This window comes from Lepus europaeus, chromosome 13, assembly GCF_033115175.1.
Source record: "Lepus europaeus isolate LE1 chromosome 13, mLepTim1.pri, whole genome shotgun sequence".
Lineage (NCBI taxonomy): Eukaryota > Metazoa > Chordata > Mammalia > Lagomorpha > Leporidae > Lepus > Lepus europaeus.
Genome location: NC_084839.1, coordinates 94,923,434 through 94,940,056, shown reverse-complemented (window position 1 = coordinate 94,940,056; position 16,623 = coordinate 94,923,434). Strand labels below are relative to the sequence as shown.

Here is a 16,623-nt window from a genome sequence, read left to right as displayed (position 1 = left end):
CCACACACCCCCTCCTCCCCACCCCCAACACACACTGGGCTGGATCCTCTCAGCCCTTCTGCCGGTCCCAGGAGCTCGTTTACTCTGGCCATTCTCCCCATTCAGTCATCATCTCTAGAGAGAAACCTCGGAACCATTCCATCTGAGGGTACTTCATGGAATTCAAATGGAATCCAAAGGTATGGTTAGTTTGGCCCAGTGATTGAGCCACCCACCCCTTGGGACACCCACATCCCACGGTGGAGTACCTGGGTTTGAAGCCCAGTCCACTCCCCGTTTTCAGCTTCCTGCTAACCTACACCCCTCAAGGCAGCAGATGGTGGCTCACCGAGGTCAGTTTGTGCCTTCCACACGGGGGACCCAGGTTGAGTTTTCAGCCCCGCCCAACCCAGCTCCTGCTGCTAAAGGCATTTGCGAAATGAACTAGCAGATAAGAGGTCTCTGTCTCTGTGTCTCCGTTTTTCAAATAAGTAAATACATGGTTTTTTTTTTTTTAAAAAAAAAAAAAAGCTAAAAATTTGAAATCCATATGCTGGGTTTTCGTAGCATGCACTGTCTGTGAATTTTTAAATTTGGCTTATCTACAATGGCCCCACGTTGGTTACCTGTAACCACATTGTTTTCATTGCACTTGTCACCAGCTGAGGTATTCATTTTCTAGCCCACCAACCCCTGCCAAGTTCAGGGTAAGCCCTTCAAAAACAGGAGCTTTGCTCCCTTAACAGCTGTGTCTGCTTTCCCTAAGAGCGTGTGGCACCCAGGTGGTGTGAGATAAACAGAAGTGCATCAGTGGTTGGCTTTATAGTGGCTGCCTCCCTGGACAGTGAGCGCAGGTGACTCCCAGACCTGGCTGGAAGCTTGTGGCTGTAGCTTTTCTTAAAGAGGAAACTCCTTCATCCCATCTTCCCCTTTTGCTGCTGTCTGGGATTCTGAGGGGCTCATGCCCTGGGAACCTCCTCAGGCCAGCTGTCCTCTTCAGAAGTCAGTGTCCTGGGGACAGCCCCCACTGGCTGTTCAGCCACTGCAGTCAGTGACTCTTACCCTGCCCCTCCCACCCCCCAGCGAGATCAGAGCTGCTTTGTTTGTGGAGTAAATTGTTAAATCCTTCCAAGCAGCCACTGCTTGATGGATCGCCTCCTGGGCGGCAGCCTGGCCTGCACATTTAGAGCAGCAGAGCGAGGGCCCAGGCAGCCCCGAGAATGCACACACTGTTGGCAGGTGGCAGTAATCCCCGAGTTGTCTTCACGCCCAGCGAGCTTGGGTGCCAGGGCCAGGAGGGCGAGGCTCGCTGGTGCCATCCGGGACACCATTAATCCAGAGCAGGCTGGACTTTGGTCCCTTCCAGACGCCTTGGGGTGCAGGAGGCCGGAGCCTGAGGGAGGCCTTTCAGATGGCTTCTGTTTCCCTCTCATGCAGAAGTCTCTATTTCCCATCAAGAAGCTAATGCTTCACTAACTGGCATCCTTGTGGAGCCAGCTGATAGATTTCTGGCTCTCATCAGGTGGTTCCCTGGAGAAGTCTGGGGGAGATTCGCAAGACTGCCTGGAGCCAGCCGTCTGGAGGATGGGAAATAGGAGATGTGTCGTCCCCCACCCCCTTATAATGCCACATTTCCAGCAAGTCACTGCTGAGGCAGAGGACCCCATCAGGGTCGGTTGGGACCACGCAGTGTCCTGTTTCCCTTGGCCACGCTGGGCTGATGTGACCACTTATCTTCCAGCTGGGGCAGCTGTCTGTTATCTGAGCACTGTGGATAGGTGAATCTCTGGGCTTATTGGCATAGTGTTCACTATTGGTATATGGGTGCCTTTAAGGGACCCTGGGGACTTTGCTTCTGGATTGAGGATGTTGTATACCAAAGTAGTATTTTACGGTGAATCACGTAAAAAAACTTCAGAAAAATACTGTGCCCTTATTCAGAGGCTTTAAAGAATAGTTTGGGTAGAGTTGGCTCATGAAGTTTATTTTGTAAATCTTTATTGTTTCATCCCATCTGCTTGCTGGTTCACTCCTCAGATGGCTGGGGGGGGGGGGGGGGGCGTGGCCAGAGCCAGGAGCTCAGTCCAGGTATCCCTCGTGATGATGGGAACCCAATTGCTTGTGCCGTCACCGGCTACCTTCCAGGGCAGGCTAGAAGTCGGGAGCCAGAGCAGGGGATCGGCGTGGGATGCAGACTTGCCAACAGGCGGCTTATCTGCTAGGCCGGACGCCCACCCTGCTAAGCTCATGTCTGAAAGAAGCCTTGGCTCTGAATTCTGGGAAAGCAGACACATCTGCAGGGGAGCGTAACTCTGCTCTGCACCCTACTGCGATGGACCCCGGATTCCAGGTGCAGAAGACAGCTTCCCCGAGTTGAATTTGCCCAGGACAGCCCAGGTGTGCAGCACTGGGGTCCCATTAGAAAGGCTTGCTGGTTGGCCCAAGGACAGTGTTGGGAAAGCCATACTTCTGAGGTTGGTTCAGTGCTGGTATGGCGTGTCCCCTCGTCACTCACACTGTGGCGTCGGAAGTCTCCTGCCCTGGGTCCTCGTCGTGGAGACGAGCCGTGCACTGTTAGGGACAGCGTTAGGGGGTGGACACTTGCTAGTGCACCAGGGGAGGCCTTCGTTCAGGAGCAGTGCGATGGGAGGGGCCCACTGCCGAGGGAGACTGCCGCACAGGAGTAGGTGGGCTGCACTCCAGATACAGCAGGGTGAAGGAAGGCAGGGTGGAGGTCCATGAATGGAAAATTACTGGGAGGAGACGTTCAAGGTCGGGAGGTTCTGGCTACCCTGGCCTTGCGGGCTTCCTGCAGAGGACAGGCCAGGGTGGTTGGGCATCCCCTGAGAGCAGGTGGAAGATGAGGAACCTGTTCAGATGTCAAGGGTGGGGAATTCTGGGAAGGCTCTAGCTAAAACTCATGTTACCAGGAGTGCACAGATGGACCCAGGAAAAGGTTCAAGGGCCTGACTAATCTTTGTCACAGCTCACACACAAAAGGCACCGCAGGAGGGGCGGCCCCATGGGTTCCAGCCGGCAGCTTCCTGCTGGCTCTGCTCTCTGGCCTGGCCCTCACCCTTGCGGGTGTTTTCCAGCCTTCTCTCACGGGGAGGCCTTCCTTCCACCCAACAACAGAAGCCCAGTAGATAGAACTGACAGAGCTACGCAGAGATCACATATGCATGTGCTTGTTAAAACGACAGGAATCGGCTGGAAAGCAGCTCTGCCTCGGGATGTGGGTGGCAGTCCTCCCTTTCCTGCCTCCGTCCCTTCTCCTTAGCTCTGGTGGAATGAGCTCCTAGGACGTCCTACTGGGGAAGGCCGGTGGTGCTGGTGGTGCCCAGTCAGGCATGTTCCCGGAGGCTGCCCCTCTCCTGGCTGCTGCCTTCCCACTGCAAGCAGGCAAGCAAGCTAACAGAAGCCCTGGGGCCTGCCGTTCCCTGGGACCATGGCTTTAGGGAGTCTCTGAAGAGCCTCCTGGCCCCTTCTCTTCCCTCCTTCTCTTCCTCCTCGGTAGTGGTGCATGTAGGTAGAGCATCCCTAATCCAAAGATTCAAAATCTAGAGTGCTTCAAAATCCCCAACTCTGAGCACCAACAAGGCGCGATATGACAGTGGGAGACCCCACACCTGGCCTCACATGACGTGAAACATCTGTGGATTCTATGTGCAGACTTGGGCCCCCACCCCCAAGATTGCTCACTAAATACATGCAGATACTCAAAAATCCGAAGCACTTCGGATCCCCGGGTTACTGTCTCGCGGTGCTCGTCCTGCACGCACGTCGCGCTGGGCCCCAGGAGGCAGAGCCTCGGGAGCCGACGAAGGGACAGCCGCTCACTTAGGGAACAAACTGGGGAAAGCATCCAAGGAGGTGGCCCAGGAGCAGGTTCCGGTGAGAGGGACAGCCCTGGCCAGGTGTGGTGTAAGAAAAGCGGCATCTTGGCCAGCAGGGGCAGCGTGTGAGCTGAGACACGCAGGCGTGGGGTCACGCCATGGACAATTAGCGGACCTGGGGGCTCTCCTGGGGCTGTCCACGTGGCCTTGGCCCACAGTAGGATCACCTAGAGGGCTTGTGTGGCAGCACCAGGAGACACCTGCTCATCCCCAGAGGGTGTGTGGACTGGACTGGGCTAAGTGCCAGCTGTCCTGATGGACAGCCAGGGCGGGGACCCATGGTTAAATGTGGTGTGGGTCTATCGCCCAGTGGACTCCTGGGGTCGTAGTTCCAGGAGCCTAACATATGCCTGTGGCACACACGTCACAGACACTGAGGGAAGCCACCTCCTCCCTGTGGACTGTGATTTTGAATGCAAACGTGAGATGGCGCTGGAGGTGCTCTGAGTCAGCATGAGTGTCCCTTCGGGGCCCCAGGACCTGCTGGAATTGCAAGGAGCCCCGCCTGCCAGTGCCAGTTCGGTGTTCACAGGAGGCCTAACTGTGGGTTTCCTTCTAGGTGTACGGATCTGGGTCCCAGACGAGGGCGTTCCAGTACGTCAGGTAAGGCCCAGCGCCGGCTGCAGGAGACACAGCCATGGCGCTGAGCAGGGACGGGGGCAGTGCAGATAGTTAACAGCAGTTAAGGCTTGCTGTTCCCTGTGTGCGAGTTAACCTTTCCTCCGTGACTTTTCCCGGACTCCTGTGCTGATCCCTTACTGCCACCTAGTGGTGCACAGGTGGAGCTGCCAGCCCAGAGATGGCATTCCTGACCTGGTGCTGTAGTGACTTTTTGCCAGTTTTCTATTAAAAAAAGAAAAAAAACATCCAAGATTACCAGGCACTTGCATTTGTGTGAGATAGAACACTTTGCGTATGTTCATGGGAAATACCCCTTTGTTACAAGTAAGAGAGCAAACATAGCTGGCCTACTAAATACTCAACCCCCACCCCCACCCTCTTTTTTTCCAAATAAGAGGAAAATTAAAGTCGTAGCCAGGCTGTCCTTTTGGGAGGTGGTCATGTCCCATGGGCACCTGCTCCTCGCTGGTGCTGCTGGAGGAGGAAGGGAGAGAGGTCCGTGAAGACGTGACCCATGTCACAGGGACCGAGTACGGTAAGTCCACCCAGGAGGAGCGGCTGAGAGGGTGCCGCCGTGCAGCAGTGGCTTGTCATCTCTACAGTGATCTTTCTGTTGTAACAGCCACGCTCTGAAGCTTCTACAAGTCAGGACAAACCCTGGCGAGTGAGAGCTCGCTCACTCACCTCACCCTTGTGGCCCGCTCAGCCACATTGCAGACCAGACACCCATTCACCCCAGGCCTTCCGGGGCGGCGGGGAGTCTAAGGCCGGGCAGCGGTCTCGTTGATGAGAGCCTCAGCACACTGTGTCTGTGATTTGCCAGCACACTGCTCACCTATGAGAGCACATTCCATTTCTGTGGATCTCATTTGAAACCATCGCCGAGAGCCTTTTCCTGGGTCAGCTGGTAAGGATTTGCATCCAGCACAGACCCACATCAGGAATCCCTGTCAACTCCGTCTGTTTTGGGTCCATGCTGGTTTTAACGTACGTGTAGCCCTTAACTCTTAAAGCATTTCAGAAACACAAGAGTGGTGAACTCCACCCGTCTCAGCTGTCAGCCCGCTGACGCTGTCTGTGCCCCGCCATTGAAAGCAAATCCCAGAGATCACGGACACCAGCTCATCCATGGTGATCATCTCAATTTGTAGGTCTGCATTTGATCGATTTTCACCTCCCGTTTTCTGTGTGGGTCCTGTTTTCTTGGAAAGCGGTAAAGCTGCTTCTCAGAGGGCCATGTGCATTGTCAGCACTGGGCTGTCGCCGCTGGTGGCGTCTCACCCACCTCCCCCTCTCTTCCAGTGACCTGGTGAACGGCCTCGTGGCGCTCATGAACAGCAACGTCAGCAGCCCGGTCAACCTGGTGAGTCCTGCCTCTCCTGCGCTCTCCCTGGCACAGCTCGGAGTGTCTTCTTTCCGTGGAGCCACACACAGCATCAGGCTTTGTGCTGCCGGCCATCAGCACATGTAGAACATGTGTGTTAGATGTTTGCTCCCAAGTCCTGCAGAATAAAACAAAACCAGGGGAGAATCCACAAGGAACTGTAGTGTCTACAAGGCGTAGACGAGCAATGTGAGAAATGCTAGGCCAGCGAGCTTCCTCCACCTGCAGGGCCCAAGTGTAAAAATGAGTGGAAGCCTGTGGGTGTATGGACTGAATATGCTTGGAATCGGAAGTGTTTCCCGTGGAGGGATATCATATGGGCAAAATGAGACAAACTTGGAGCTGGGCCCCCAGGTCCCAGTACAGAATTCACTTGTGTCTTAGGCATGCTGCCTGAAGGTGATCTTGTGCAGTGTCTTCAGCGCACCTGTGTCCTGACTGGTCAATCACAAGGTCAGGTGTATGGTTTTCCACTGGAGGCATCAGCTTGGCTGGCAGTCAGGTTTTGTAGCATTTCAGATTTGCAGGTCGAGGATGCTGGCCATATCGTTGATAGCTGCTTTTCACGTGCATTGTTTTCTCTGGGAAATGCATGGATTGCCCTGACGCGAGAGGTGAGGGTTTTTAGAAGACGGAGGCCCTGAGGAGCAGAAGCTCAGCAGTTCCTGAGCCCCTCGGTGACTCAGCCATGGCTTCCAGCCTCCCCTAGGTCTCCCTGGAGGAGGCAGGCACCCTGATGTGGTTTTGCCCAATTTCCCGTCCAGCCTTGAGCACTTTCAGCGCCCATGAACTTGCTTTAGCTCAGAGTGTGTCCTCGTGTTTGGACACTTCCGGCCTGCAGGATTTCTTCCTGCTCCTGGACTAACACCTCACTCTGTGTACGCACTCCCTGATCTCACTTCTCTAGCGGGGGACAACAGCCAGCCCCGCGCCCCTGCACCATGAAGGCTTCCCAAGCCTTTGGAGCGCACGGTCCACCCCACCTCCAGCCTTCACTTGCAGCTTCAGCCAGGGCTCCCACCACGCTGGGCCCTCTGACCATTTCTCTCCCTCTCTCCCTCTCCCCTCTCTCCCTCTCTCCCTCTCTCCCTCTCTCCCTCTCTCCCTCTCTCCCTCTCCCTCCCCCTCTCCCTCTCCCTCCCCCTCTCCCTCCCCCTTCCCCCTCCCCCTCTCTCTCTCCTAGGTGGCTTTTTTCCACCTCAGTGAAAAGGCGAGGTGTCCAGGGTGGACTGCCCAGAGTTCAGGCCACGGCTTCTGTGAGCAGCAGGCAGCACAGACTTCCCCAGCCAGGGGCCGCTTCCCCTGCCGTGTCTGACAAACCCTTGGGCCGGTGCAGGTGCAGGTGCTGCTCCAGAGCCCTGCTCCTGCTTCCCTCGGTGGTTCAGGGCTCACAGAAGTGGTCGTGCAGAGCTGTGAGGGGTCTTTAATAAGTTGATGGAAAAGATAAGTATATTTTAAAATTCTTTAAAATATATGCAGAGTTTTTCTCAAAAACAGTTTTCATAAACTTTTTTTAAGACCCCTCATAGGCATGGATTTCAATTTTTTTTACAACAAAATGAAATTATCTTTTTTTAAAAAGATTTATTTATTTATTTGAAAACCAGAGTTACACAGAGAGAGGAGAGGCAGAGAGAGAGAGAGAGAGAGAGAGAGAGGTCTTCCATACGATGGTTCACTCCCCAGTTGGCCGCAATGGCCGGATCTACGCTGTTCTGAAGCCAGGAGCCAGGTGCCTCCTCCCAGTCTCCCACCTGGATGCAGGGGCCCAAAGACTTGGGCCACTTTCTACTGCTTTCCCACGCCACAGCAGAGAGCTGGGTCGGAAGAGGAGCAGCTGGGTCTCGAACAGGCTCCCATATGGGATGCCGGTGCTTCAGGCCAGGGTGTTAACCTCCCGCGCCACAGCGCCAGCCCCTGAAATTATCTTTTAATTCCATTTTCCAGCAGCTATTTGAAGTACCCTCGTATTTCTCACAAACCACATCACACAGCAGCCGTCCTTAAACTGGCCTTTTGTCACCAGCCATCTCCAGCACGTGCAGATACTGTTCCCCTTGCCCCGATTGAGAGGGCTTCTTATTTTTTTTAATAAAGATTTATTTATTTATTTATTTATTTATTTAAAAGTCAGAGTTTTACAGAGAGAAGAGAGGCAGAGAGAGAGAGAGAGAGAGGTCTTCCATTCGTTGGTTCACTACCCAGTTGGCTGCATTGGCTAGAGCTGCGCCAACCCAAAGCCAGGAGCTTCTTCCAGGTCTCCCACACGGATGCAGGGGCCCGAGGATCTGGGCCATCTTGTACTGCTTTCCCAGGCCATGGCTGAGAGCTGGATCAGAAGCAGAGCAGCTGGGACTTGAACCGGTACCCATGGGATGCCGGCACTGCAGGCTGCGGTTTTACCCGCTACGCCACAGCACCGGCCCCTGAGAAGGTTTCTTTACCTAGGAAAGAAGGGCCCTGGAGCTGTCAGTGCCTCCTGCACTGGTGCTCACCCACAGGTGCAGGGTGACCACACACATCTGGCCAGCACTTTGGAATTAGCATTCACTTTAAAACAGCAGGTGGTGCCTCACAGTACAAGCCTCGCGTCATCGGGAGCCCTTGTCTGCCTGACTCTGCACAGGCCCAGGCCAGAACCATCCCATCCTTGCTTTTTTTTTTTGCTACATGCCCTTTAAAAAATATAGAGAGTATGTATTTAAAAGGTAGAGTTACAGAGAAAGTGGGAGAGACAGATCTTCCAACCACTGGTTCACTACCAAATGACCAAAGGCCAGGAGTCTATAACTCCATCTAAGTTTCCCATATAGGTAGCAGAAGCCCAAGCACTTGGGGGCCATCTTCCACTGCTTTCCCAGGCATGGTAGCAGGGAGCTGGATTGGACATGGAGCAGCCAGGATTCAAACCTTAACGCAGCCAGTCCCTGCTGCATGCCCTTTTGAAACTGTGTTGAGGCTGGTGCCGCGGCTCAATAGGCTAATCCTCTGCCTGCGGCACTGGCACACCGGGTTCTAGTCCCAGTTGGGGCGCCAGATTCTGTCCCAGTTGCCCCTCTTCCAGGCCAGCTCTCTGCTGTGGCCTGGGAGTGCAGTGGAGGATGGCCCAAGTGCTTGGGCCCTGCACCCGCATGGGAGACCAGAAGAAGCACCTGGCTCCTGGCTTCAGATCAGTGCAATGCGCCGGCCGCAGTGGCCATTGGAGGGTGAACCAACGGCAAAAGAAAGACTTTTCTCTCTCTCTCTCTCTCTCTCTCTCTCTCTCACTGTCCACTCTGCCTGTAAAAAAAAAAAAAAAAAAAGAAGAAGAAGCTGTGTTGAACAGCCGCACACTTCTCCTTAGATACGCTCTTCATTCTTCCCTCTTTTCAGAGGGACTTTGCAGTAGGCTGTTGGGGGACTCTCCTTCCCAGAAATCTGAACCATGTCTGCCCAGGAGCCCCCCGAGAAGCCCCACTTCTTCCCCCATTCCCAAGCCTCTACTTTGCTATCCAGGCCTGTCTCTGTGCTAAGGAGACCCAGGGCCTCCTCCTGCCTCTCTGACCATCTGGCTTCAGACCAAGCTAGGAAGATGGGGTTGAAGAGTATTTAGGGTATAGAGTTGGTGATAGCAAAACAGGATCCCAGGCCTGAGAAGGGAGGTGACGGTGGCCGCTGGGTCGTGTGGGACAAGAAAAGGACAGCGTGGTTTCCTCCAAGCCCCCCAGAAGTAAGCTCCGTTTACACAACACACCGAGTCTGCGGGAGCCCCTCCCTGAGTGCACTTGTCGTCGTGGAAGGTATTCTCACAGTGCACCCAGAGGGAGACGTCTGGTCTCAGGAGAGCCCAGAGCTCATGTGGTCAGGTCACACTTCTGCCAAGTGACCCTGAAGTCCCAGGAAACAGACAGCAGACGGGTGCCCTGCGTAGGTGCCCTTGACCTGTCCAAGCCCCTTGTCCCCGGGCAGTCTGGTTAGCACTGAGCCGGGTTGAGTCTCATTCCTCGTAGTAAGTCCAGCCCCCAGGGAGGCATGAAGCAGGCACACGCTGGGCAGGGGCTGGGGTCTTGTGTGCTGTGGGACGGACAGCACGTCTCTGAAGACATGGCGGGCAGCTGTCATCACCACGCTTATAACTGGAAACCGTTTCTTCTCTAGGGGAACCCCGAAGAACACACGATCCTAGAGTTTGCTCAATTAATTAAAAACCTTGTTGGTAAGTAGGAGGAACCGGGACGTGAGTGAGATCGGCTGCACTTCCCCATCTGGTGACAGCCCTGGGTGAGAACGTGTGTCAGTGATATAAGCTGGTTGGACTGGATCAAAGCAGAATGTTTATCAAGAGCACTTAGTTGTTTCCTGTTCTCTGAGTAAGAAAAAGAGAAACGGGGGCTCCATTGTTTGTTCACAGCTTTGATTTCAGGTCCGCACAGAGTGGGAAGAGAGATTTCTTCCACGTTGTGAGGTGCGGTTCTTTTAGATCAGACTGCACGGGTGACAGTTACTTCATTTCCAGCGCTGGTCCTGTTGAGCATGGAGTTTTAGGGGGCGCAAGAGTGGCGATGCTAGCTTGTCGTTCCTGCAAGTGTGGAATTCTGACTGTGAGACACTGAGGGCCCTGCCACAGTGGGAGGAGACGCCCTGTCCATGAGTATAAAAAGGTCGTGTGTTCTGGGCCAGCCTTAGGGGTGGCAGGCGCAGGGTGGATGAGCCCGGGCCTCATCCTGAGGCTTAGTGGAATCCTGGAAGCGTGGCTCTTGGAGGTGCCTCTCTCCTGGGGTTGATCCAGAAATCTGAGTCAGGGTACGCCAGGCTGGCCTGGTGGCCGAGCATGCTCCAGGGTGCTCTGAGGTAACCTCCAGACCCCACTGGCTGCACTGTCCCTCCGGGCATGGGCTGTCATTGGTCAGCGTTGTTCTAATGCCTGGACACTCGGAACCCTGTTCCTCCAGGCAATGGATGCCGGAGCTCCCACACAGGAGCTGCAGCCTCTCATGGCTCCGGCAGCTCCGGGCAGATCCACCTGCCAGCTTTTTCCATTCCGAGCTGCGTGTCCCTCCCAAGGGAGGGAGAGTGTGCTCAGGGCATCGCTGCGTGCCTCCTACGCCTTCCGAACCCTGCTACCCAGCGTGAGGTGCACCTGTCAGTGACTTCACAGCACTTGGTACAGAGACATAGGCCCCCTGGCCCCTGGTCTCCCCGAGCAGAACCTGCATTTCAGTCTGTCCACGTATTGGCGTGAGAGAAGCGTAGGTCTGCAGCCCAGAGGAATGCAAGGGCCACAGTGCCCCAAGCCACAGCTCTGCTGGAGCCAGAAGGAAGCTGGACTCCCGCACCAGGCCAGTCCCACTGCGGCCCTTACAGACCCACTCCCTGGATTTCCAGGGGCAATCCTGGGTCCCTCGGGTGGCTAAGCAGCCTGGTGAGAGCCGTGTGTGTGCACACGTGACCCGCACCCTGACTTCACAGAGGGGGTTTGACCGCGATGGCAGGCAGCAGCCACGACTAGGGATTTGTGATCTTCTCCTACCTCTTTTCCAGGCAGCGGGAGTGAAATCCAGTTTCTCTCTGAAGCCCAGGATGACCCACAGAAAAGAAAACCAGACATCAAAAGAGCGAAGCTGATGCTGGGGTGGGAGCCTGTGGTACGTGCAGGAGCCACCCCCTTGTGGTGAAGGGCTCCTCCCCACCCCACCCCCAGCACCACATCCCACAGCCTCACAGGGAGTGGCCCTTGCCCCAGCCTCCACAGTGGAGCATCCAGGCAAACATAAGGTTTCCCAGGGCCATTAAGTGACTTTTCCTGTATCGCAGGCCTCATGCTGTGTTCCCGGGGAAGCGGCTCAGCCCTGCTGTGGGCTCAGCCTGTGCGGGCAGTAGCTGGGCAAGGGCAGCGTTCAGGGTGGGCCGAGGTCTCTGGGAACTGGGGTGACACAGTGCACGTCAGCCTCCATGCAGGCAGGACACCCTTCTGCTCCTGCCGGGCCCTTCCCTGTGCAGGGCCAGTGCCTATCTCCCGGAGCCAGGTCTCCTGTCCTTTGGAGACCACCTCCTTGAAGAGGCCAGGCCCAGCCAGCCACTTCTGCAGGACCACGCCCGCCTCTGTCAACAGCTGCTGGCCTGCTGTTCTGTTTGTTTCTTGGTTCCCCCCCGAGGTGTGCAAATAAAACATGGGCTCATGCGCACCAGCAGCCTCAACGGCTGTCGGAGAGCCACGTGTGCATCGGACTCTGGACTGACACAGCCTGAGCATGGCCCAGCTGCCTCCCTGTCAGACCTCAGTTTACTTTTAATGTATCTCTTTAAATAGACAGTAAGGTTTTTTAAAAAAAATTAATACATTTTTATTTATTTGGAAACTCAGAGAGAGACAGAGATCTGGTTCACTCCCCAGATAGCTACAATAGCTGGGCCTGGGCCAGGCCTAACACCAGGAGCTCAGGACTCAATCCTGGTCTCCTGCAGGGGTGCCAGCGACCAGGGACCTGAGCCGTCACGTGGTGTCTGCAGAGTGCACGTTAGCGGGAAGCTGGAGTCAGAAGTGGAGCCAGGACTTGAACACAAGCCCTTAAATTTGGGATGTAGATGGTCCAAGCAGCATCTCAACCACTGCACCAAACGCCCACCTCAGTTTCCTTTTTAGAAATGTACATGGTGGTAGAGCAGGTAACGCCCCTTCCTGTGACGCCAGCACCCCATATGGTTCCGGCTGCTCCACTTCCAGTCCAGTTCCCTGCTGGTGGCCTGGGAAAAACAGCAGAAGATGGCCCAAGTGCTTGGGCCCCTGCTACTCTGTGGGAGACCTGGATGAAGCTCTTGGCTCCTGGCTTTGGCCTGGCCCAGCACTGGCATTGGTAGCCATCTGGGGGGTGAACCAATGAACAGAAGATCCCTCTCTCTGTCTGTCCCTCTCTGTAACTGTGACTTTCAAAATAAATAAATCTTTTAAAAAGAAATATACATTGTACTGAGAGCTGAGTAAGGAGAATCCTAGAATATTAAACCCTGAATAAGAATTTCAGTGTGATCATTATTTATTTGCTCATGTCCAAGTCAAAGTGATCAGCTGAAGGCCCAGAAATTTGGCAAATGAAATAAAAATGGCATTATACCCAGGCTTAACAAAAATCTAATAAATCCCATTTGTGCAAAGCAGATTATAGCATGCAAAAATACAAGTTGTTTTTTGAAGGAATTTTCAATTAGTGCCTTTCTAAATAGAACCTGTATTTTTTTTAAAGATTTATTTTATCAATTCAATAGGCAGAATTAGGGAGGGAAAGAGGGAGAGAAAGAGTCACAGTGAAAGAGATCTTCTATCCATTGGTTCACTCCCCAGATGGCCGCAACAGCCAGGGCTGGGCCAGGATGAAGCCAGGAGCCAGGAAAGAACTTCCTCTGGGTCTCCCACGTGGGTGCAGGGGCCCAAGCACTTGGGCCATCTTCTGCTGCTCTCCCAGGCTTGTTAGCAGGGAGCCAGCTGGGAAGTGGAGCATCTGAGACTGGAACCAGCACCTATATGGGATACTGGTGTCACAGGAGGCAGTTTAACCCACTATGCCACAACGCCAGCCCCAGAACCTGTATATTTTTTTTAAATGCTTATTTATTTATTTGAAAGACAGAGTTACAGAGAGGCAGAGAGAGGTCTTCCATCCACTGATTCACTCCCCAAATGGCTGCAGTGGCCAGAGCTGGGCCGATCCAAAGCCAGGAGCCAAGAGCCTCTTCCTGGTCTCCCACATGGGTGCAGGGGCCTAAGGACCTAGGTCATCTTCCACTGTTTTCCCAGTCCATAGCAGAGAGCTGGGTCAGAAATAGAGCAGACAGGACTAGAACCAGCATCCATACGGAATGCCGGCACTGCAGGCTGCAGCTTTACCCGCTGTGCCATAGCGCCAGCCTCAGAACCTGTATTTTAAGCAAAATATTTTCTAAAAGTTAATTGCCTATTCTCTATATTAACTGTGACTTTCACATTGTGTTAAGGATGTGTGGCCAGTGTATTTATGTACATGAAGTTTGGGTACAGTGCTGTAATATTTTTAGGATGTAGAATGTCAACCACCAGTTTCCTGCTACTTGATCTAATTCATAAGGAATTTTTGAGGGTCTGATCCAAGGAACTTTTAGCCATCCCTACCTTAGTTTTCACATGTGGATGTGCAATGGAACAAGTTGTTGAGGCATAATGGGGATACAGCCAACTGCCTATGTTTAAAATGTGCAATTTGGGGGTGGATGTTTGGCTTAGCGGTTATACTGCCCATTAGAATGCCAGCAACCCACATCGGAGTACCTGGGTTCAATCCACAGCTCTGGGACCTGACTCCAGCCTCCTGCTAATGTAGATCCCAGGAGACAGGGGCGATGGCTCAAGTGGTTGGCTTCCCGCCACCCATGCGGGAGACTGGGTCTGAATCCCGGGCTTCTGGTTTCCAGGTCCAGTAGCTGAGTGCTGGCTATTGGGGGCATGTGGGGAGCAAACCAGAGGATGGGTGAGCTCGCTTGCTCGCTCTCTCTCTCTCTCCATCTGTTTGTCAAATAAAAAATTGTAAGCTTTGACCTGTTTTGACCCCTCTGAAAGTGTCACCACAATCAAGATAGACAGATCCTTGTGCCTGGCGGCATGGCTGCTGCTACCCACCCTTTGTTCTGTTTGCTTTTGATGCACAATTAACTTGGATTCTGTGTGGCAGCTCCAGTGAGGTCTGCACACTGTGTGTTGTGTGGTCCTGGGTCCCCTCTCAGGCAGCCTTGCAAGTGGACCATCTGCTGGGAAGTGCAGAGGGCTGAGGTCACGTGGGAGGCTGAGGCCGGCAGGTCAGGTGCAGACTGACCACCACCTCAAGCAGACTCCCTCCACTCCATCAACAGGTCTTCTGGAAGAAGGGGAAGGTGTGCGCTATTGTAGATGTGAGCTCTATCGTTGACTCACTCCCTACCCGCAACAGACAGTTTGGGATTGGGGCTCACTTTACAGCGGTGGGAGTGTCACTTAGTGAGTGGCATGACACATTCCTGGAACCAGCCACAGCGGGGGGCTTCCGACATGTCTGGGGTGGGCCGCGATGCTGCGGTGAGGAGTGTGTGGCTCTGCGGGTGTCCTCGGAGCCCACTTCCCCGGGAAGACCTGGTATGTGATGCCTTCTGTTGATGCGAGCCATCTCTCCTTCTCGTTACCTCCTTACACAGGTCCCGCTGGAGGAAGGCCTAAACAAAGCAATTCACTACTTCCGTAAAGAACTGGAATACCAGGCAAATAACCAGTATATCCCCAAACCAAAGCCTGCCAGGATAAAAAAGGGACGAACACGCCACAGCTGAGCCCTCACTGCCTGGGACACAAGACTCCATGTTTCACACTTGATGAGATGTATTTTTGTTTCTGTTTTTTTAAAAGAAAGACTTCTAACAGGTGTCATGAAGAACAAACTGGAATTTCATTCTGAAGCTTGCTTTAAAGAAATGGATGTGCCTAAAAGCTCCCCTCAGAACCCTGCAGACTTTGCCTTGCACTTTTTGAATTTGTCTTTTGATGTAAAATAGCATAGACGCATCTCCGCGAACTTTCAAGTTTTTTATCTTGCTGTGAGAGCTATGTCGTGACTGTCGTTGACAGTTTTATTTACTGGTTTCTTTGTGAAGCTGAAAAGGAACATTAAATGAGATGAAAAAATCGCCGATTTTATTTATAAAAGTGGGTCCTTATCAATGAGACGTTACACTATGCATAAAGAAAACGAGCAGTATTGTCAGGTGGGCGGCGCACTGGCATTCATTTTCAGGCAGAAAAAAGAATTCCGTTTGAGAGCTTTATGTTTCTTTTTCATTCAGAATTTTTCCAGGGTCTAGTTTTTAGCCACAAACTTGACTTTGAAATGTTTCTGTTATCACGATCAAGGATATTTGAATTTACTACTGCGTTGTGCTGCATATTGGGGGGGGGGGGGGTAAGGGGTGGGGAGAGAACAAAGTTCTTGTTCAACCATGGTTAAATATGCTATTTTAATAAAATACAGAAACCTACCCACCATGAACTTTGACTTTGACAGTTGGCTTTGCCTGGGACGTTCGTTGGATTGCTAAGGAGAATGTTGCAGAATTTAGTTTAAATGAAAATCCCATAAGCATCCTCATGTAATCCATAACAGATGTATGAATATTGAAACTGCGTATATGCTGCTTGGGCTGAATCTGCACATTGATCCATACCCAAAATGCTCGGGAGGTTTCACAGTCTTTCAGATTTGGGAATATTTGCATAGACTGGCCAGTTGAGCATCCCTAATCGGAATACTGAGATGTTCCAAAATCTAAAACTTTTAGAGCGTGGTGCTCAGAAAGTTACAGATCTTAGAGCATTTTTGAATTTTGGATTTTCAGATTAGGGATGCTCAGCCTGTGTTAACTGTGTGTGAGGTGTTCAGGTCATGCGCAGCGTTAGAATCAGTTCCGTGTCCTTCCCGGGTGGCACAGACTAGATGGAGACAGAGATGCACCATGTGACCAAGCCCACAGAGTGAAAACTTACAGCTTCTGTTTTCCTGAGGAGCGCTTTCAAGGCACAGTGGTGAGTTTTACTTTTCTTCTTACACTAAGTTAAGGAACAATGAGGATAAGTTAAATAAGCAGTAAGTTAAAGCAACGTATTTCTCCAAGTAGATTGGCTCCACCCAACGGCAACAAAACCCTGAACAGGCAACCCGGGACATACAGGTATCAAATAGGCTGGCAGAAACCTCGTTTCTGCTATCAGAAACA

The 16,623-nt window shown here is 53.0% G+C and overlaps 1 protein-coding gene across 2 annotated transcripts in view; it reads left to right on the top strand.

The window, feature by feature from the left end:
• Positions 1-15,899, top strand: part of UXS1 (UDP-glucuronate decarboxylase 1) — a 101,827-nt gene extending 85,928 nt beyond the window's left edge. For both annotated transcript variants that reach the window (XM_062210044.1, XM_062210043.1), the window contains exons 11-15: positions 4,435-4,478; positions 5,799-5,859; positions 10,018-10,075; positions 11,401-11,504; positions 15,055-15,899. In XM_062210044.1, coding sequence (XP_062066028.1) covers positions 4,435-4,478; positions 5,799-5,859; positions 10,018-10,075; positions 11,401-11,504; positions 15,055-15,186 — 399 coding nt within the window. In that variant the 3' untranslated portion in view covers positions 15,187-15,899. The remainder of the gene's footprint in view (positions 1-4,434; positions 4,479-5,798; positions 5,860-10,017; positions 10,076-11,400; positions 11,505-15,054) is intronic.
• Positions 15,900-16,623: the final 724 nt, after the last annotated feature.